This window comes from Netta rufina (assembly GCF_964035555.1).
Source record: "Netta rufina genome assembly, chromosome: 3".
Taxonomy (NCBI): domain Eukaryota; kingdom Metazoa; phylum Chordata; class Aves; order Anseriformes; family Anatidae; genus Netta; species Netta rufina.
This window is the reverse complement of record NC_140125.1, coordinates 85,839,940-85,862,003: the sequence shown is the minus strand read 5'-3', so window position 1 is coordinate 85,862,003 and position 22,064 is coordinate 85,839,940. Positions and strand designations below refer to the sequence as shown.

Below are 22,064 nucleotides of genomic sequence, written 5' to 3'. Positions count from 1 at the left end.
CTGGCAGCGCTACTGTATGCAGGCAGTATCAAAAAGTAGGGTGTGCGTGCATAATACCTCACAGCATTCATTTAAGCATTCCTCTCTGCCCTGTTAGATTTTAAACAATGAGTGGGAGATGAACTTTGGCCACCGCGTTTCTTGATGACTAAAGGCACAGGTAATAGCCAAGGGAGACGGGCCTCATACACTAGATAGACACTTATCATTCTTGACCATGATCTTAAGTTTTAATAATTTATTAAGAAAGAGCAATTGGAGATTTTATATATGAAGTTCATGTTCTTGTACATGTAGCTTAAAAAAAAAAAAGAGGATTTATGCTGCAGGTAAGAAATGTTGGTCACACAATTTTAACATATGCCAAGCTTCACAGAGGTGAGGCCTTGAGCTTCTGCTGCTTCTCAGGCAAGAAGGGTCGGGTCACTTGCCTGTAATTCTGTCACACGTCTGCTTTCCCAGATTGTGTGACAGTTTTGAGCTATTACTGGTATAGATGTTAGTTAGCCTAATAACACGAAGCATGACTGCTCGGTGGCTATCGCTGTGTCTGAGCTCAGTGTGTGGCCATCCAAGCAAGTCTGTAAGTAGGCAGCTTTGTGACTGACAGCTTGGTGGCTGTCAGCTAGAGCTTGGGGTGGTTTGTGAAATGGACACTGAGAGTTTGCTGCGTGCTTGCAGCGTGCTGCTGCAGTTATGCTGCTCTGCTACCTCGGCCAGAGCTCAGCTCCCTTCTCCTGTGCGTGTCATTCCAGTCACATCAGTGTAGGCATGTCAGTTATTTAAAGGGACAAGAGAAGGCTGTGACTAGACTTACTTTATTGTTCATAAACTAGCAAGACGACAATTTATCGTAAGATTTCTTATAAGGGTCTTCAGCTGTAGATGTCAAAGATAACTAACAAGGAAGAGCATCCTGATCCTGTTTTCTTTAAATAGCATCGGTGTATCTGTGATCTGTAAACAGAGAAAGTGACACTTGGTCTTATGCCCAAGACCCAAGTAAGAGATACATCTTACTCTTTCCTGCAACCTATAGGGTTATAAGAATTGTAGTTCTACTTTCCTATCTCTCACTTGCCTTGAAACTGAAGCTGCTTCATAAGTGGGTTTGCCTTATTCCACTGTAAATGTAGAGTTACTTCTACCACTTTAATTGAAATGACATTGTCACTTGTGAAATCGTGTTTTCCAATAAGTAAGGAACAGATCTTTTGCTGCAGTAGTCTGTTAGACTAATTTCATCTGGTGGAAGTGAGAGTCTGCTAAGTGGGATTCCAGCAGTTTTGATGACCAAACAGTTTTTTTGCACTAAGTTAACTTCTGGCTTCATAGAACTGGTGAGATTTTTTATGGATATTCATTTGAGTTAGATTTGTCTTGGAAAACATCAGTCTTACTCAGCTTCGGTAAACCTCTAATCCTACTTTATGTAACTGAATTCAGTGTTCAGCTGCCTTAGGTGCACTTGACATTACCTTTCAGGCTCTTTGTAGAAGCCACTGCCCTTGCTTTACAGACAAGGAGATGGAAAGGATAGGTGAAGATGGGTGGAGTAGCTAAAGTTTTCCCAGAAAATAAGCTCTTAATTTGTTCCTCTGCATTTGACTTCTGAACTTGACCAACTTTCTACATGCTAGTCCGTGCCTTGGTCAGAGGAGTTTCTCTTCTGATGTTATGAAAGAAGATAGTAAGAAACGGGTCTGTTGCAGGAGGTTGATTAGGGTATATGTTGTGGCTTTTTTTTATTTTAATTTTTTAAATGGATAGACATCTAATCTCAACAGTGCAGACATTTTCTGTGGCTTGTTAGATTTCCAAATGAAAACTGGGCTTTTCCCCTTGTAAACTGTGATACCAGCCCCAGAGGACCAGTTTAGACGATAGAAATCTTATTTATGTCATAAATGAGAGCTTCTGCTTAAGATACATACCCGCTAGTATGGAAAGCAAACTTCACAGAAGTCGGACGTATTCTAAAGTACATACTGCTTCATAGTGAGATTATCCAGAAGTCCTGGATTTCACAAAGTCTTAAAATATCAAGGAAAGAAACCACACTTACTTACAGTAAAAATAAACAAATACTGGTAAAAAGCGTCACGATATTTTTATCTTAGTGTCTTTTTTCTTGCAAGTGATGACTCAATCACATGGTGCTTCCTTGTGCTTATTAAACAGCAAAAGGCCTCAAGGCTTTTTTGTTTTGTATATTGATCTGATTTGAGGGATTGGACAGGATTCAAGAACGTTTCTTAGTGTGATCCTGAGTCAGATTGGTTCTAACAATTGTATTAAATGCATTTGGCCATCTGATCTTGTTAGTAGTAAGTTTATTTGCCTGTGTTTAAGGATTGTTTCCTTATTCGTGGTCCTGGGAACTTGCCATCTTAACATAGGATTTCTCAAGTATCTTCTGTATACTGACTTTGGTCAGGCTCTGTCAATTTTTGTTTTTTAGTAATATTTCTTTCACTGTTAGTTTTGCAACTCCAGTAAGAACGCGTTATCTTGCAAGATTTGAGAATTAAGTCATGGAAAGTTGCGCAAATTTTCCTCCTGCTCAAGGTAACAGCAATGTACCATACGCTTGCAGTTTCTGAGGATTAGATTTTTATGTCAATAAGAGAAGTTAAAAATAGAGCTTGTAACAACAAGTTGCTTTCCATGATGGAGTGAGCGACTGCAACAGTCATCGAGAAAAGATTGAGCAATGTCATCTACCTGGACTCCTGTAAGGCCTTTGACATGGTTCCACACATCCTTATCTCTGAACTGGGGAGAGATGGATTTGAAGGTGGGCTGTGTGGTGGACGAGGATTTGGCTAGATGGCTGCAGCCAGAGAGTTGTGGTCAATGGCTCTGTGTCCAGGTGGAGGCCGCTGGTGAGTGGTGTCCCTCCCCTCAGGGGTCTGTCTTGGCACTGGTGCTGTTTAATATCTTCACCAGTGACATGGACAGTGGGATGGAGCGCACCCTCAGCAAGTTTGCAGGCGACACCAAGCTGAGTGTTGCAGTCCTTACAACAGAGGGAAGGGGTGCCATCCACAGGGTCCTGGACAAGCTGGAGAAGTGGACCCACACGAACCTAATGAGGTTCAACAAGCCCAAGTGCAAGGTGCTGCACCTAGGTTGGGGCAATCCCAGAGAAGAGCACAGACGTGGAGAGGAACTCCTTGAGAGCAGCCCTGAGGAGAAGGACTCCTCAGGGGCTTTGGTGGACAGAAAGCTCGGCATGAGCCAGCAGAGAGTGCTTGTGGTCTGGAAGGCCAACTGGATCCTGGGCTGCATCAACAGAGGTGTGGGCAGCAGGTGGAGGGAGGTGATTGTCCCCCTTGGTTCTGCCCTTGTGAGGCCCCACCTGCAGTGCTGCATCCAGGTTTGGAGCCCCCAGCACAAGGATGTGGGGCTGTTAGGGTGGGTCCAGAGGAGGACCACAAAATCTATATCTGCCCTCTTTTAGATATTAGGAAGAAATTATTTACTCAGAGGGTGGTGAGGCCCTAGCACAGGTTGCCCAGAGAAGCTGTGGGTGCCCCATCCCTGGAGGTGTTCAAAGCCCCATCCAGCCTGGCCTTGGGTAACCTGGTCTGGTGGGAAGTGTCCCTACCCATAGAAAGGGGTTGGAATTAGATGGTCTTTAAGGTGCCTTCCAACCCAAACATATGCATGAGTTTTGTTTTTTTTTGTTTGTTTGTTTAAAAAAAAGCCCTATTCTTACCCAAACAATATCTAGTAGGAGTATTGCCATTCTTACTTGGCTTTTGTGGTATTTCCATTTCCAAAAATCAGTTTTTGTGTAGTTTTAGCAATGTGCTGCCTTTTCTACTTCAATAAAATGGAGTTGGTGGAATCCATGCTGCAAATACGTGAAATTGAGCAGAGGTTCTTAAAATGCAATTTATGAAACTCATAAAGAACAAAATCTCATATTTGATTTTTGAGGGGGAAAAATCCCTTCTTTATATCATTTAGTTGCTTCTCATTAATCTTATTCTTGCAGAACATAAGCATGTATAGGCAGATGTCTGTTCTTCTCCCCACGTGCATCTCTTCTTTAGGTTTTTGACAATTTCCAAGCCTGTAAGCCAATTACAGTAAAATAGGACCGAAGGGTTGATGTCTCAAAAACATTACTTTTTCACAAGCTTGGGAGACTCCCTTGTTGCCTTCCCAGTTGGGGTATGGCCACAGGGCGTACATGTGTTTAGTATCGAACATCTTCATTATAGATCTGAAGATCTAAGGAAATAGGCAAGGTGAAAGTTGTGGTTAGAGGTAGAATCTCTTACATCTAATTAGAGATTTAATTCATTCCAAGTAAATGAACTTCAGGGTAATAAGCTTTTTGCCAGCAGAGCTTGTCTTGCTACCTGTCTTTTGTTGTAAAAGAATTCACATAAGGAGAAAGCGGGCCTGGAAACCAGGCGGCTTTTTTTTTCCTGCTCTTTGCAGAGCTACATTTTTCTTTTCCTTTTTTTTTACTGGAATTGAGTGAAGAAGGGCACTTTGCAGGAGAGGTGGAGATGAGTCAGCTGATCCAATAAAACTTTTGCAGTGGAAAAATGCTGCCTGTTGTGAGAAAAGTCTCAACTGTCTCTGCTGATATTTTGTCATTACCTCTTGTTTTACCTTGTTGTTCGTCTGGGAAAGTGAAACTTTTTTTTTTTTTTTTTCAGAGAAATCACAGAAAATCTTTTTTTCTTCATTTGCTTCTGTGTGCATGCATGTTTGTGCTTAATTCTATTCACGCAGGTCAATCTACTATGAACAGAATTAATGCACAATGAATTATTTAATTATCTGGAGGGTTCTACAGCTTTACGTATTCACTCCCTCTTTCCTTCCTTTCTCCTGTACCTTCTCCTTTTTTCGCTAGTCTTCCTATATGAATCAAGATAGATGTGAATGGTAATTTATGCTGGAATTTTACTTTTGCCGTGCTTTCAATTTGGTTGACATTCTCTTCCAAAGATCTAATACAAAATCTATACAGTTTATTATGCAATCACGTACCTAATTACATGGATTTTTATTGCAACTTGCATTGAAGATGAAAATGCACATCAAATACAATCTTTTTTTCCCCTGTAAGGACATCAATCATCATATACAATACAGATTAACTAAACAGATTTTAAACACATTTTGTTCTCTAAGGCACGAAATTTTGCCTTTTCTTGATTAATAATGTCTTAAAACTGTGGAAATGAAGGTCTCATGGGGGGGAACAGTAGTAAAAGGGGAGGAAGGAAGAGGAGACGGGGAAAAAATTTAAACCACATCCTGCTGACATAGTCAAAATTCAGACATAACTTAAATGGAGGAAACCCTATAGAACTCTTTCCTACTTAAAATCTAATCTTTTTATCAAAGCAATTAAAATGGCATAGAAGTGTGGCATTCATTGACAATTAATTTTTCACTTCTTTCTGCAGATATTGCTGTTGTAGAGATGAGTGATGCCTTCCGTCAGCCTTCGTTGTTCTACCACCTGGGAGTCAGAGAGAGCTTCAGTATGGCTAACAACATTATCCTCTACTGTGATACAAATTCTGAGTCTCTGCAGTCACTGAAGGTACCTCTAAATGAAAAAATGGAGAGGGGGAAAAAAAAAGATGCAGTTATCTAACTCTTGCAATAGGTTCTCTATTTCCATGGGAAATACAGAAGCCACTTGTGGTTCACAAAAGAATAGCAAAAATGTTTTGAGGCTTGGAAAACAAGTCTACAGTGAAGTGCTGAAAAACTCAGTTTAGTTTTCCCAAGAGAAAGATTTAAATGACTTTACCGTGGTCAGTTAAATAGCTGGATGTTAAATAGCTCTTTATGGAAACATAATTTTGACAGATCTCAAATGAGAACTTAAATATGTGGTTTTGTCATTCAAGAGAATTACTTGCATTTGGAATAAATTGTTACAGTAAGAACAACTGTTTGAGAATGGTAGTGTGTAGAATAATTCCTATATTTTTTAGCTCCCTTGTGAAGTAGGAATTTTCTGCTCTGACCAGATGAGACTATGGGATTCTTGTGCTGGAGATTATTGACACTGTAGCAGAGTTAATAGAAATAAAACTTATGCCTGTTTCTCAGGACCAAGGTTCACAGTATGGTAGGGTGGCTTAAGGCAAGGTAGAGGTTTAAGGTAATCTAGAGTGAATTTTGGCAGCCAAGTTGATGCTTGCTTCCTCCACTACTAAAGGCTTGCTAACTTCCCCAGGGATGGGGGAGGGCAAACGACTCGGATGGAAGTATTTTAAATTACTTCCACTCCCTCAGATTCATTGGCTATGATCAGGAGGTGTTTTATACTACTGCACTTAAACTCTAGGCATTGCTGAAAAGAAGCATTTTAGTAAGCAGCTTGGTGAGTCACTGCAATCTGGGCACTGCCGCCTCTCATAAATGATTTGCTTCCACTGCTTCTGGTTAATGCAGGGTATTTGTTTTTGATTCTGCCCAACTATTCGCAGCTTGGTTCTCATGCAGGAGAGAAACACCTTGAACTTGGTTTCTGCCCACCGCACCTCCCTCCAGATGATCTTGGCCAACTGAATTGGTGGCAATCCAATTCCTTTCTTTTTGCAACACAAAGAGTATACAGATAAAAATCCTAAAAATAAAACTGCTAATAACAAAAGAGCTATCTTTGGATTGAATGTAATTATGCAAGTATAATGGTCTAGAATACAAGCAAAGCAGAATTTCATTGTACTGCATAAGGAGCCAAATACCCAACTCCCACTGAAAGTTCACTTGGAGTGATACACCACTTGGGAAAAACTTTTACTAGTTTGAGCTGGACTTTGCAAACTGGTCACGTGCCAGGTTCCCACTGATGTCGATGGAATCTGAATCCTGTGCTGTGAGACTTGGATGTCCCAATTGCCATTGGTACAGTGCCCATTGAAAGACTTGGAAACTGTGCCCATAGTTTGTTTAAGTTTTGAGTTGGTCCCACGCTTCTGCTCTTTAATTGTTTGCAGAAAAATCGCCAGAGATTCACAAGACCCCTTCCCTATTATTTAGTTACTTCCTCAGAAAAAAATGTTGTGGGCTTGCACGAGCATCCTTTGAGGCAGTGTTTGTTCCTGTATTCCTATTTGTATTTTGCATTTAAAAAATGAAGATGTATTCTTTGCACCAAACTTACTAAAGCAACATGAATTTCACCTAATTTGAGTAGCTCATGGTTGACTTTCAGTGCAAGTTGAGAAAGTTTTAAATCTCTTAGAAATACTGCTTTCACTGTTCTATTTTACTGTCTACAGTTTTACTGTGGGCAGCAAAATGGTAATGATAAACTTTACAATTGTGAGTATATGTTGACAGTCTCTTACAGGAGTACATGCGTTGTGCATGTATTACAGGATGTGTGTATCTACTTAGTTCTATAAACTTTTGTCTCTCCTGAGACAATACTCAATTCCTGTCGATTTGACAGGCTAAGAAAACTTCTCTCAACCAGCCTTTTCCTGTCATGTCAGTATATGTTAATGTTAGCAAGTTATACTGATCAGATATCTTTCCTAGTAGTTGTTCAATGTTGTCAATGTCTTTTTTTTTCTTCTTCTTCTTCTAGGAAATTATTTGCCAGAAGAATAATGTAAGTATGACTTCCGTGTGTCAGTTGAATTCTAGGCATTCCGTACTTCTGTGGTATTCAATGTTGTTTATCATATGTTTTCCACTTGAATCATTTAACACTTTCCTGCTGTGTTCTACAGAGTTAGATGCAGAATTCTGGAACTCCTAGCAGCCAGTCTGTGTGCATCACTTTGTTGCTAGGTACCAGGCTCACTTTTTACCTTGCTTCTATCTATCGGTGGCGTTTTCTTTGCTGCCTTTACTTGTCGGTCATTTTTTTTTCCACACACCATTTTCATCTGTCCATTTTTTTCCTGTTGTCTTTTTCAGCACAGTGTTCTTCAGAGCTTTTTTTTTTTTTTTTTTTTGAAACTCCATTGAAATGGAGTTATTTGCAAACTGGTGCTCATTTTAGAAACCCATGGTTGCAGCTGTGAAAATAGTTGTATTTATAGAGAGCGTGTTTGTATTTATTTCTAGAAGCAAAGGTCTGCAGCCTGCTAGCCCTGCTGCAGTGCTGGTCCCAGTATTCTGGCTGTGACTGCCTGTCGCTAAACCGTAGGCTTCTGCACCTTTGCATCCTGTTGGTTTCTGAGGTTGGCCTTGCAAATCCCCCTTTCCTTTTTTACTCTTAAGTTCAAGGTGAACAGACTTCAGACTGTGAAAACATCTTTTCACGTGCTTCTCGGTGTGGTTTATTCAGGAGCAGTGGGGTCAGTCACATCAGGATACGCATTTGGTATGCAGAGTTCTTGGCTTCGCCTGGGGAGGTGCTGGTAGCCATGGGTTTTAGGGTATAATTTTGTAGCAGTTAATCAGTGGTTTGCAGATATCCTGAAGAGTTCTGTGCATGCTGTAAAATTCATATATTTGAATAAACTTTTTAAGGGGCATATGAAGTATTTAAAGCTCAACCAATTTCTAAAATTATTATGCAGTCTCTATGGCAGTTTTAACACTGAGATATTCTGTTTTCTTATGGTATTTTATTTAACATGGCAGTTCATGGATTAAATACTGACTTCTATCAGTATGAAATAAGTTCCTTTGAAAAGGACACGGTTATCTACTGTAGCTAATAGAATTCCTAAAGAAGACCTTAAATCCAGAAGACCTTTGGCCCTAATGTTGCATTTTAAGTTGTGTAGTATATCTAGATTCATTTAAAAAAAAAAAAAAAAAAAAAAAAAAAACTGCAAAGCACATTCCATAGACTTCTGTGCATCTCTTTAATAAAAAGTGCTTTTCAGAGATCCACAGAATGCTGTAAATGCTGTTTAGGCTAAAAATACCTAGCTGTTCCCCAATGAAAATGGGGTAGGTGATTGGTTATGACTTTATGCAAAATTAAACAGAACAGCGAGTTTCTTGTAAATTTATTTATTGCATATTTCTTTCTTGCTTTGACCCACAATGACAGAGATCGAGGTAAAATGTTGAGTACTTAATATACTGTCTGTGTGAGAGCAGGGGAAGCAGCTCACTTAGCAGGAAACCAGCAGGATATGGCTTGTGCACTAGAATAAAGGGGAGATGTTGTCTTGTCCTATTTTTAAATGACAGTCCCTCAAGCTCAAGGAGCAGTATGATAACTTGGCCTTTATCTGTTTGAGAATGAATTGTTCCGTTTTCCATTTAAATTTAGATAGGTGGCTGTGAAACTGTCACTTATCACTTTTAGAAACGTTTCAGTGTATGCCACAAAAAGAATGTGTTCCTTGAGAATCTCAGATGTTTTCAAGCACACCCACATAACATGTTTTCTGGGAGGAAGTATTTTCCCAGTGATTAGAACAGGGAAGTCAGTAAAACTGGCTTAGCAACTCTGCAACTGATTTTTTCCCCTCTTTTTTTGGCATGGTTTCTTGCCAATCCGTGAATTTCCTCAGAAAAGTTACCTGGAAATAGATTTTTCAAAACGTTGGTGTGTACTTGTCTACTGAATATAATTCCAGCTTCATAAAAATCACGTTTGTTCTCAAACCCTCAGACTCTTGCATAAATTGGTATAACAAATGGTGATGAACCCCCCACCCTTACTAAAAATAGGTACGTGAATGATTGTGATGCTGCAAATACAGGAAAAACGAAATTGGCATATGGAATAGAACAGGATTTTAGTCATGCAGTTCTAGAAAATGTGTTTTAATAGCACGCAAACACCAACCATAACAGTACGATGGTATCCCTGGCACCAGTGGATTAAAAAGGCTGCAAAACAAGTAAGTGTCTGTTTGTGTATTTATCTATATATAGATCTGTCTGACTGAAATGGCTTGTGTTTGCTTTCCCTGAACCTTGTCTTCCTAAAAGTGGTGGGGAGGAAAAAAAAAAAAAATACATTACCAACTGTTTTGTTCTTTGTTCTGACTGGATTTTTGTTCTTCCCAGTAATGGCCAATACAGCGTTGCATAGCTAGGAGAAACCTGTAAGGGCAGAGCAGTGAAAGATAACGTAGGCTCATTTCCTGTTATATGTGGTTTTATAGCTGTTTGGTTGGACCTTTTCCAAATGTTGCAGTAATATCAGAAAAAAACATACGTTTTTACAGGGAGTGATACTCTGGCAGGAGGCAGTTACTTTGATATTTGAAAGCTTAAGTTTAGTCTTTGCTGTTATCTGATTTTTGAGGTCAACCAAGCAGCAGAGCCATTCTAGAAATTACTTGTAAAGAGTTTCAGTCATAAAGAGATGTTGGTATAAAGGTTACAGTACGTGGTTGTACTTCGCTTGTTTTTAGATCACCGTTTTTTTTGTTGTTGTTGTTGTTGTTGTCTTAATTCTCCCTGGCTTGAATCTTGCTAACTTCGGAGAAAAGCTGCAGGTCAGGTTCCAAATGTTGATTTACTGGTTTTTATTTTTTAATACCAATACTTGCTGAATCTGAGGAAGTTTAATGTGCTCGCAATATATGTACGGTTTGCAGGCAACCTCTGTAACACATTGGCAGTGTTTACCTTTCGGTTCAGGCTTTCTGCTTGCACCATGCATGGCCTCAGGAGTTGCCAGGGGTGTGATCCTACCTGACAGCTGCCAGCCCGAGCAGAGCAGAGGTTAGGACCGAAGGGGAACCGCTCTGCTAGGCAGCTGACGCTCAGGGTTAGCATTTAGCACTAAGATTAATGCTGTATGGCTGGGAACACTTATTAGTGTCTTCCTTTTCTGTCATTTAAAAGGATCAGAACTTGTAATTAATGCTGGTTTTCCGTGGCCTTTCCTAATGATGGGACTGCCTCCTGTTTAGAGCACAGCTCTTTTAGCAGCAGTATGAGAATGGGTGATCCTGACTGAGGCATGCCAGAGACTTCACTAAGCTCCAGGCCTCCCTATAGGTACCACTATAAAACTGCAGATCCCATGGGATTTGTTTAGCTGTTGGTCTCTCTCTCTGTAGAAGTAGAGAGAAATATTTCTAATACTCCTCTCCCCACTCCCCACTAGCAAATCAGTTGGGAACAGTTTGAAGTTTTTGGTATCCAAGTGTGTAGAAATGTGATGCAGTAACCTTCAGTAAATATTTCATGGCTAATGACAGCTGTGGTATTTGTTGTTTGTGGTACATCACTATCTCTTGCTCATTCTTTCATATTTTGTGTTTATTGATACATTTTGCACGTACTTCCCTTGAAAAAAGTTAGAACTTCTTTGGATATGATGTAAGGATGTATACAGCATATGCTGATTTTTAATGAGCCTTTAGGATGTGTCATAGCTGCAATAGATTGTTGTTGCTGGACATGAAAAGAAAATAGGAACTACTTGAAAGAGTAGACCCATTTTGTGTGCTTTAATTCCTTAGAGGTGTGAGGCCTACTTACGTTCCTTTTCAAATCAATAGCAAGGCTGTCATTCATTTGAGTGGGATTTGCAGTAAGCCCAAACTGAGCCTGTATTCATTAAAACATCAGCACATGTTGATTTACTGTGTGTTTGGGGATGGAGGGAATAGATTTAATAACTTGTTTTAGGATTTTGCCATCTGCTACAAGCAACACCGTGAACAGTCACAGAATTACCTTTAATAAAAATCTCATCAAAAGAATTGAAACAAGAGCAGGTATTCCTCAAAAGAACTGGTAGGGAAAAACGGGGAAAAAGCCGATCTTAATTAAAGGAGAGTCAGCAGGAAGAACTGTTCCCACTGTGAGAGACGCTAGTTATTTTTATTACAGTGGATAATTTTATTTTTGAAGTAAATACATTGGTGGATGCTGACCTTAAGGGTAGGCAAGTAGGTGGGATTCTGTCAGATTCTCCCATCTAGAAGTAAAGGAGCATGGTTTTGGTTTTCAGGGTTTTCTGTTTTCTTCAGTGCTTCTCGTCTTTGAAAGCAGCCTTCTTCTGTTTGTGGGTATTTGGCTGCTAAGTGGTTACAACAGAGTAAAATAGAGTCTCAGGAGTCAAGAGGACTGGACACCGTTGACTTCTTCAGATTCTCCAGAGCTTCTCCCTCCTTTTGAGGTAAAATTCAAGATTGGAGAATCATTTGAGCAGAACTCAAATGTTTATACCACCATGTCTTAGTCTATGCCACTTTCAGAGAAAAACCTTCTTTACCACACTATCTTTGTGAGGGGAGAGAATAGTGTTCACTTTATTGCATAATGTGCTTTCTAATAAGATGTGGTCTCCCAACTATGTTTCCCAAAAGGCTGTGCTTTACACAAGCAACAGTTCCATACTAAAAAGGATGTTGGCTGGCTTGTGTTCTTCTTGTGGTGATCAAAATAAAACTACGAGCTATGTAGTTTTCTTATCCCTCTTAAAAACAAATAGGTGAAATGCTCATTTACTTTCACAAGCAGAGAAAGGATACCAAGCGAGAAGGAAGCGCTTATTGTTCCGATGAGCAGTGGGCCTACCTGGGAGCACTTTGGTTTCAAATTCTGTAATGGCAGAGCTAATTAGACGAGCTTATGGCTGTGTTTAAACTGAAGGTACACATAGGCTGGAATTGTTTAATTTTGTACAGCAAGCTACAAAGGGGCACTAGGAAAATACGTAGCAATTAAAACATCCATAAAAGCGAATTACAGTTTTAGTCACTTGCTGGTAAACACTTGTGTGTGTATAACTGGCTCCAAGCAGAAGTCCTGTTTGCCGAGCAGTCTGACTGATTTGGTGATGGGGCCATGATGCAGATTTCATTTCAGAAGCTGACCTGATGCTGCCAGGCACTGAGTGTGTGGGTCTAAAGCCTTCAAGCTAGGTGTTGGTGTCTCCTAGATACAGCTAGTTCAGCTGCTCTGAGAGTCAAGGCTGAGTTTACCTCATGTAATGTCCTGAGGCTTCCTTGTGGCTGAGCTACCGAAACCCTCTGTGCACGCTGGTGGCCTGCCGCAGCCCTGATGCTTTCAGTAATGCCTTCAGGCTTGCAGCTCAGGTGACCTCCAGGAACTGTAACTTTCATTAATGTGAGCTTTTGAACCATAAATAATAATGATGGGTTTATAGGCAAGGATTGCTAGAAAATGAAACTTCTAGCACCTCTTGTCGATTTTGGGGTCTCTTCTAACATGCTTTTGAAGTCATTTTATGTTACTTGAATTTGGAAAAGGGTGCAAGTGCAACTAAGGACATTGCAATTGTATTGGAGGTGTTCTCCCTCGTTTTTCTTGAATGACCTGGTGCTGTTACTCGCATTGTACATTTTACAGTGAGTCAGAGTAATGGATCAAAGGAAAACAACACTTCTGTCACGGGTGCTCAGCAAGCTTAAAATCAGGAGCGAAGCTAATTAGGCTTAGGAAAGAATATCAGTTTGTGAAATCAGAGTTGGGGTGGATTGTTACAGGGGCAGATTTTAATAGGGTAAGTGGAAAATGTTTTAAATACCAAATGGAGTAATGGGCTGTAAACAAGTCAAAATCAGAAGAAATATGTGAGCAGCTAGGAAGGAAGCGTGTGTCGGAAAGTCCACTAAAGTTGGTGTAGCCTACATTTTGGCAAAGATGGGGAGAAAAGAAGTAAAAGCAGCAGAGATGGAGGTTGTGTAGTCTGGGAGTGAGGAGAGAAGAAGTTCAGACTGTTTCTGGGAGGAAGGTGTGGAGCTGCCTGGCACTGGTACCACTGGAGCGGTTCTTCAGCTGCTGCCTGGCAGCTCGGTCCCCACAGGCTCCTGTCACGGTTGTTGCCCAAATACAGGTGTAATTTGGGTCTCCATAGTTAGAATTTGTGATGGTGATAAAACATTTTTCTCTGTAGTAGGAGACTCTGGACTTTATTATATGAGAGCAGTCTTGCCCTCATTCTTATCTTCTTCGTCCCCCCGCCCTTGGTAAATAATACATAGCTTGTTTGTTTTTTTTTTTTTACTTGTGTCACCTGAGCTACTGCATCTTTGCCTCTGTCAGGTTCATCTGCTAAACATCTAGCTTACCCTTTAGATAAGATAGTGAAAATTAGATCAGTATTTGATGTATCTGTTAACTTTACTGCACGTCTTGGTGGTTTGTTGTTTTTTCTTCAAGCCTTTTTCCAAAATAAATTAATATTAAGAGCTTGTACTTTTTTTCTCCTCTACCCTCTTGCTGTATCTGCCTGTTTCTGTCTGATGAATTTCAGCCAAATTTGAAAAATTTCAGACAGATCCCCAGAAACATAACAGTCTAGGATAAGTTAACATCCAGATCAGCGCCCTGACTGAGGGAAAGGCCTTTGTTTCCACCCCACTAGAGACCCAGGTGAGATTGTGCCTTCAGATTGTACCTGAGAAACCTGGGGGCATGTGGACAACAGTGAGCTTACTTCTGTTTTATTCCCATGTTGTGCCTTCTCCTGCCTTTTACTGTTAAGTTCTTCCCCTGCTCTTTTTGTATTCTGCTTCTGAAGGCTCCTGCCTTCTGCAGCAGGCTCTAGCACATAAACAGCTTTTCTGGTCTCAGGTTAGAGGCAAAACACATGTAAATTAAGTTTTGCTGGCTCTCTTGTTCCACTGAAATGGATACTTACTTCCTAGAGAAGGTACACTCAGGATCAGTTTCTAAGAGCTCTGAAGGAGCAGTCTTCCTGCTTGTAGGATTATTTATGAAGACTCCAGTGCTGTCTCTGTAGGTGGCCTGACCATTACACCAGGATAAACTTCGGGTTCTGTGGGTTTCGAAAGCTGGAAACATCCTTCTTCAGAGCTGATTTTTCCTTAAGAACTATGCCAGAGGTCTGAGAAGCCTTCCTGCAAGCAGTCTTGAATTTATTTGAATAAACATTAGGAAGTAAAATATTTGCCCCAGGATATCTGTAGCTACTTCACCCTTCTCTTGGCTCTGACCTCCCAACCTCTTTCCTTGATTATTAAAAATAAATAAATAAATTGAAAAATAGTCTTCCTGTGCTTAATAGCAGCTCCTGTGCCGGTCACTGCCCACCCTTGCCTTGTAATCGCAGAAACCAGTTCCAGTAAATTCATTGCTGCCTCTCTGCTTTTGTCTGTGGGGCACATAAGGCTTTACCAGGTCAGATATTTGTTTGTTCACTCTTGAGAGCATCTAACAGTGTAACAGGTGTAATTAAAAAAAAATCATCCTTACACTGTTCATACCTAATCTCAGATCTGTACACAAGCTAATTTTTGCTGACAAATATGTACACACGTTTATACAGTCTAGAGTACCTCAATCCTTCCAAATTTTAAAAATCTGATTACGCGTTAAAGTGCTTGCTTTATGCATGCAGCTGGTTTTGTGCTTTGGAAAACTATCCAGTCACTGCTGTTTCATTGCATGGAGCCCAGCTTGCCAGAGGAGTGTCTGAAGTGATGTGCTGATTGCTGTATTGACTTCTGGGAGAGCAGAAGAAGCTGACTGGAAAGTAGTTAGCCTTAGAAATAATTCAGGGGTGCCAAAATGTATCTCAAGAATCGTTTCCTTACGCTTTTCTTCCTGGGCTGCTTGCCACTTCAGTAGTGGAGGCTGAGCTTCAAAACCAAATGGCAGCACTCCTCCTGATTCTGATGGTATGCTGTTTTATAGTTGGGACCTTTCAGAACCGCAAATGTTCAGCAAGCTTTCTATGGGCATAAATCTGTACTCACATACCACAGGCACCAGACGCCTTGTCTCCCTCTTTCCTGGAAGATAAATGATTTTTTTTTTTTGCAAAGTATCTGTCATACACTGATATATGGAAATCAGTACAGTTTGGCAATTCTAAGACATTCTGTAAGCGATTATTCTGAAATATGTATAGTTTTAAATCCTGCTTAAGGTTGCTGTGTAGCAGAGAATTTCATTTGTCTTTGTTAAGCTAAATTATTTGAGTTGGTTTGCAGTTCATGTGTGCATTAGTTTTTCTCAGTTTTTCTGTTGTGATCAGTTTGTTATTGTATATCAGAAATGTTAAAAACATTTCAGATGTATATTGTTTGAGATGCAAATTGAATTTATGTAATCCTACATCTCCGTATGTAAAATGTTTGTCCTTTTGACTTAAGTAAGTGTAATTTTGCATTTGGTGTATGCAGTTGTTTTATGTTTAGGCTTGCTAAACCATAAGTATCTTAACCATTGCATCTTGTTTTCTTACAGATGTGCACTGGTAACTACACATTTGTTCCTTATATGATAACTCCACATAACAAGGTGTACTGCTGTGATAGTAGTTTTATGAAGGGACTAACAGAGCTGATGCAGCCCAGTTTTGAGTCACTGCTTGGGCCTATATGCTTACCTTTGGTGGATCGATTCATTCAGCTCCTGAAGGTAGCACAGGCCAGTTCAAGGTAAGTTGTCTTTTTGTACTCCTTTGTAAAATTCATGTTTCTGCTGGCTGTATAAATGTCAGTCTCGCTCTTCAGGGTGATGAAATTTTTTTTTGAGACAAATTGATAACGAAAATTTAGTTTGACCAACTCTCCTCACACTGATACTGCTCTATTCATAAATGTTCCATAAAGGTATTGTGGTAGAGTTGCAGGGCCAGAAAAGCAAATGCAAGGGACATGTCCCAAATTGCTAATGTGATGTTGTTCCTCTTCAGCCAGTATTTCCGGGAATCCATTCTGAATGACATCAGGAAGGCTCGTACCCTCTACACAGGCAAAGAGCTTGCGGCAGAGCTGGCAAGGATTCGGCAGCGAGTGGATAATATTGAAGTTCTGTCTGCTGACATTGTAATAAACCTGCTGTTGTCCTATAGAGACATCCAGGTATGTATCCCATGCTCAAAGATCATCTAAAAATATATTAAATTTCATTATTAGTGGAATTTCTAGTGTATTTTGCACAGATCTGCTAAGAAACTCTGAGCAATAAAAGTAGCATGTTACAGTAGTAAACATTACTACAGTAGTAAACATTACTAAACATTACTACAGTAGTAAAAGTCCTTTACGGTATCTTCAGATTCTTTCCACTTTACTTTTAGTTACGTTGTTTTATAGCACGCCTTTATACTTCTATACGCTACTGTGCCTTTACACTTCTGTACACGTGTCAGCGTTACTATTTGATGAGCAGCATTTAGTGTGTCCTACTTAAAGGCTATGTTAGCATTCTGCTATTGATACGTATGTATTCTTACTGTGTATGTGCTTTGTCACCATGCTTATGATATTCCTCATGGCAACAGAACATGTTTATATACACTGCAGTTTCTCTGAGCAGAGCTAGTAATCACTCTACATTGTAATCCAATAGTTGCTTCTTAATCATCCTAAAGTGTTGTTTTTTTTTTCTTTAACTGTGTCTCAAGCTTACTTTAAAGAGTTCTAGAACTCTTATGTGTTCAGCCCCTGAAGCAAAATTGAGTCATGAAATATATGTACTGAAATTTCCATAGATCTACATTTAAGTACAGGAGGCCAAATTGTGTTTCTATGCTAAATACTGTGTGTATTCTCATCTCTGAATGCCAAGCCATTTACAGGTTGAGACTGAGTATACTGAAATCCATATAACTTACAGCAAACTAAAAATTCATCATAGTATGAAATGCCAGGTCCGTAGCTCAATGAGGAGTTTATATAGGTATACTTTGGTGCAGCCACTTAAAACTTCATTATTCCCTTCTTTTGGAAGGATTATGATTCCATTGTGAAACTGGTGAAAACCTTAGAAAAACTGCCTACTTTTGACTTGGCTTCCCACCACCACGTGAGATTTCATTATGCATTTGCACTGAACAGGTAAGACTCTACCCTTCCTTCTGCTGTTGACTAGTAAATCAGTACTACAAACTTCACATACAGTTGGTAATCCTGGTTAAAGGTCTCTGCTGGAATCCTTTTACACAGGTATAGGGTTTTCACTGAAGTGATTTTGGGGACTCTGAGCTTCGTGTTCAATCTGAGCTTTGTTTTCCTTTCATATTGTCAAATTACATTCCTCTTCCTTTACCGTCTGGTTTTTCTTTCCATAGGTCTGCATCAATATTTGAGGTTTCTGTTTTAGTACCTAAATCTGAGCAAACAAATACTACCAATGTTTTACCTCTGTCAAGTACACTTAACGTTGCTGTTTGAGTGGCAGTGTTGCAGCATTTGTGCTGGCTTAGACATGCTCTTATTTAAGTCTGAGTTCTTCTGTTGTCAAGAGTCAGGAGGAAAGCTTTCATCAAGTGTTAATCAAAGGATTTTACGGTAATAGACAATTTTTCATGTTCTCTGAAAACATGCACAAAATGTACCACATGCAGCAACAACCACTGCTTTCTTGGCTTAAATGGGAGCGGTGTCCTGACTTTTCTATATATTTTCATATTTTGAGAAATGAAATTCTAGAATGCTGGCAATCAGGCAAGGCATTAAGAAGGGAATTTTTCAGAGGAAATGAGAGATGTTCTGCTCTCTTAGTATTGACACAGTGAAGATTGTGCTGTTGATATTTAGAAGAGCAGACCCAGTCTCAGCAGGCATTGAAATTCTCAGATACAGAAACTGTCTCACAGATAAAATTTGTGAGAGAAGAAGAAAGAATATTGTAATTCAGGTTTGCCAAGGAGGCTGAAAACTGCATATCGTGTCAAAGTGATGTCAAAAATAACTCATAGGCAACTAGTTGAAAAGGTAAAGTCAGTTTTAAAACAGAAACAGGTTTTTAACATGTTTAGACCCCCAAGGTCACTGTTTTCTACAACAGTCACCTCTGAAAACAGGATTTGGCTAGTTGACTTGGGCACTAAAAATATTTTCTGTTGCAAAACTGCAGTATACTCTTTTCAGGCAGATTGTTACACTCCATTGGTTTTGTTGGGTCATCCTGCAGACCAGGAGGCATGTTTTTGAAGAGAAAACTGTAAGATGTAGCCTTTGAGGGTATCTGACATACGGAAGGTCTACATAGTATCTCCAAAGGAGTTCAGATCAGATTTCCCTGTCACCTTTTCAAATTGAATTTACAGTCTACAGTCAATGACAGCCATAAAAACGTGTATGCCAAGAAGACATTATTTGGGGTAATTGTAACTTTCTCCATATCTGGAATATAGAGGATGTTTCCTGAACTAAAGCAGATCTGAAATACTCTGCATGTGTTAATATTTGCTGTGGAAGAAACTATTCCTCTTGCTTCTAATCTAGGTCACTAGTACAGAAGGACAGAGCAGCTCAGTTAGGATTAGTCTGACCCGAATTAAGAAAGTATGTGAATGCACTGATGATGCTAGAGGAAGCAGAAAGAGAGGTAGGGACCTCTGTCTCTGGAGACCAGCAAAGTGTAAGTGGCTCATAACACAAACCACTGCTGTGCCTTAATGTTCTTGTTGTCATTAAGTTCAGCTAGCTAGTGTTTAATCTGGGTTAGTGCTGGTCAATACAAGATGTTGGAAGGATTATCCACCTGAAATTCCATTCTGACAATAGCCATTCTCTAATCAAAGTCAGCTGGCAAACATGAAGAAGCTGCAGTCTGCAGCTTTACTTGAGTGATCATAATGAGAAGATAAAACGAATCTAACCTTCCACAAATGGTCAAGTGATCATTTGGCAAGGAGTCCAGAATAGCATAGACTCGAAGAACTTGGTTATTTGCTTAGCTGAGAGCACTTGATTGCTCTGCCTGGGACTGGGAGCACTAGTGCATCTCAGATAAATGTACCAGTATTGCTGTGCCACTCTGGAAGTACTTGAGGAGCCTACTGCAAGTCTGTAGTCTGAGTAGACTTCCCTCATTCCTTAGAACTCGACTGGTCTGAAGGTTGGGAAGGAAGGGTACTTGGTTTGATTTATTCTTATTAAGCTGACATCAATAGAGATTGGCCCAGCACGTGGATTTGCACTGTCTATTGTATTTTGGTTTTGTTTTGTTTTTCCTCAGGAAAGGTGTTCATAATATCTGCTGAAGTGCTTTTGCTCTGTTTTCTTAATTATTTTTGTTGATACAAGTACTCGTTCTTCCTCTGTTACCTAGTTCAGCTTGACTTAAGCCTATTCTTCCGCATCACTTCCTTCCAGAACTGCGTTCATGAGCTCATATTGCTTAGAGTACACGTGCTTTGGCCTCTCATTTGACATTATCTCTGCCTGTGCAGACATGCATTTGATATGTTCCTGCAAAGGGAAGAAAATTCCATTATTGAATCTCTGATCAAGCAGTATGTGCTTTAAGATAACTGTGACTTTTGATTTTAACAGACTTTTTAAAAGCCTTTTCTCTATCAGATGAGAATCTGTCAGTAGATCTAAAAACATGTGCTTATATTCCCTCAATTCAAATGATAGTTACTCAAATTCTGCATGCAACTTCTCCAAAATAAAATAAATTAAAAAAAAAAAAAAGCAAACAATAAACAAAAAACCCGTCCCCAAACCACAGAATAGTTTTTGCTGAGAAAGGAGTCATTTGCTTGTTCAGCACACAAATAGGTAAAAACAATTCTAAACTCTTGATACTGAATGATGTATGTATCCAAACTGAGTCACCAGGAAGTGTCTAATGCTTGCAGTTACGTGGTTTATTTGTATTAATTATTTTTGATAATACTACCTTATTGGCTTCACTTCTTAACCTTCTCTTATGGGGGAATTCAGTCTGTTTTGTACTTTTTTTTTTTCTTTTGCTTCACATTCAAAATATATATTTAAAAATCGTAAACACAAGAAGGAATCTTTTGCCTTTAAAGTATGAATTACTGTGAAATAAGGTTTAGATATGAAACCTGGGTTTATATCTTTACATTTTGTAAGAAAGTACTACTTTCTAAGGATTGCTCTTGAGGCTTGCTTCTGCTTTGAGGCTGTTGAGGCTTACTCTTGCTTTGCTCTTAGCTGATACTTCATGCGGGAGTAAACGTGCTTGGGAGGCTTTTATGAAGTTGTTTTTTTTAAGTGTTCATGGTTTAAAATAGTGTTTATAAAATAGCCCATTGCATCTAGGAGCACATTTTACATGGGTAAAACATATAAACAAACAAATATTATCAAATTCTAAATATATAATTTAGTATATATTCAAATATGGCCATGAAAACATATTTCTTGATAACTTCATTGTTTTTTATTGAAATATTTATTTTTAATAGGCGAAATCTGCCTGGAGACAGACAGAAAGCTCTAGAAATTATGATTCCTTTGGTAGAACAGGAGGATCAAGTAGCTTCAGATATGTACTGCCTGGTTGGTCGAATTTACAAGGACATGTTTTTGGAATCTGGATTCATAGATCTAGAATGCAGAGACAAAGGGACATTCTGGTGAGTACTGTTTTCCTGGTCTATGTCCCTTTCTTAGCTTTGGGAAAGCATTCCTTAAACAAGAATGTATTTTCTTGATTTCTCTCAAATATGAAGTCTCTTCTTCACTGTCTCTTCTTTACTTCTTTACTTTTGGGTGCTATGATCTTGAGGTCTCTTCCAACCTAGAAATTCTGTGATTCTGTGTGATTCTGTATTATTCTTACAAAACTGGGCCAGACAGTAATCAGACTTGAATCAATTGGTGTATCTGCAATCTGATAGATATTTACCAGGTGAGCTTAAAGGTGCTGGGGTATAAATCTGCACTGATGTTTAGGATGTACCATTTTGTCCTTTTTGGCTTCTTTGCTCATGAGAAATATGACTGCTCCAAAATCATTCTGGGAAAAGCTTTATTACCCCATCATCACCATTTAATATTTTCAAGTCACAGTGGACTGTAGTACCACCAAGAGTCTAAGAAGCACACATTAGATTAGACATTCTTATAATTTTAGAGGCAGGTACCATGTTACTGCTTTTGAAATGCACAAAAAATGCTGACTTAATGTGGAATAAGTTTTCTCTCTCTCTCTCTCTCTTTTTTTTTTTTTTTTTTTTTTTTTTTTTAAGTATTCTTTCTCTCTTATTTTGTCCCTCAGGCTTTCAGTTCCCAAAAGACATGTTTGAAATGGCAGCACCGGATGTCATCTTAGACTTTTGTCAGGATGAGTTGCTTTTCTCCGTTACAGTTGTGCATATCCTGCACATTAGATCCTAGTTCTGTCCTCATCAGCTGCCTATTGAAGTAAATGCTTAGAACTGAAAGCTTGCTTCTCTCTTCCTCATTTATCACTTCTCAGTAATC

General features: G+C 39.4%; 1 protein-coding gene across 1 annotated transcript in view; it reads left to right on the top strand.

Moving 5' to 3' along the window:
• MAP3K5 (mitogen-activated protein kinase kinase kinase 5) overlaps window positions 1–22,064 on the top strand; it is a 98,242-nt gene that overhangs the window by 24,523 nt on the left and 51,655 nt on the right. The window contains exons 2-7 of the mRNA XM_084283533.1: window positions 5,439–5,578; window positions 7,586–7,609; window positions 16,114–16,307; window positions 16,565–16,733; window positions 17,605–17,711; window positions 21,044–21,214. Coding sequence (XP_084139659.1) covers window positions 5,439–5,578; window positions 7,586–7,609; window positions 16,114–16,307; window positions 16,565–16,733; window positions 17,605–17,711; window positions 21,044–21,214 — 805 coding nt within the window. The remainder of the gene's footprint in view (window positions 1–5,438; window positions 5,579–7,585; window positions 7,610–16,113; window positions 16,308–16,564; window positions 16,734–17,604; window positions 17,712–21,043; window positions 21,215–22,064) is intronic.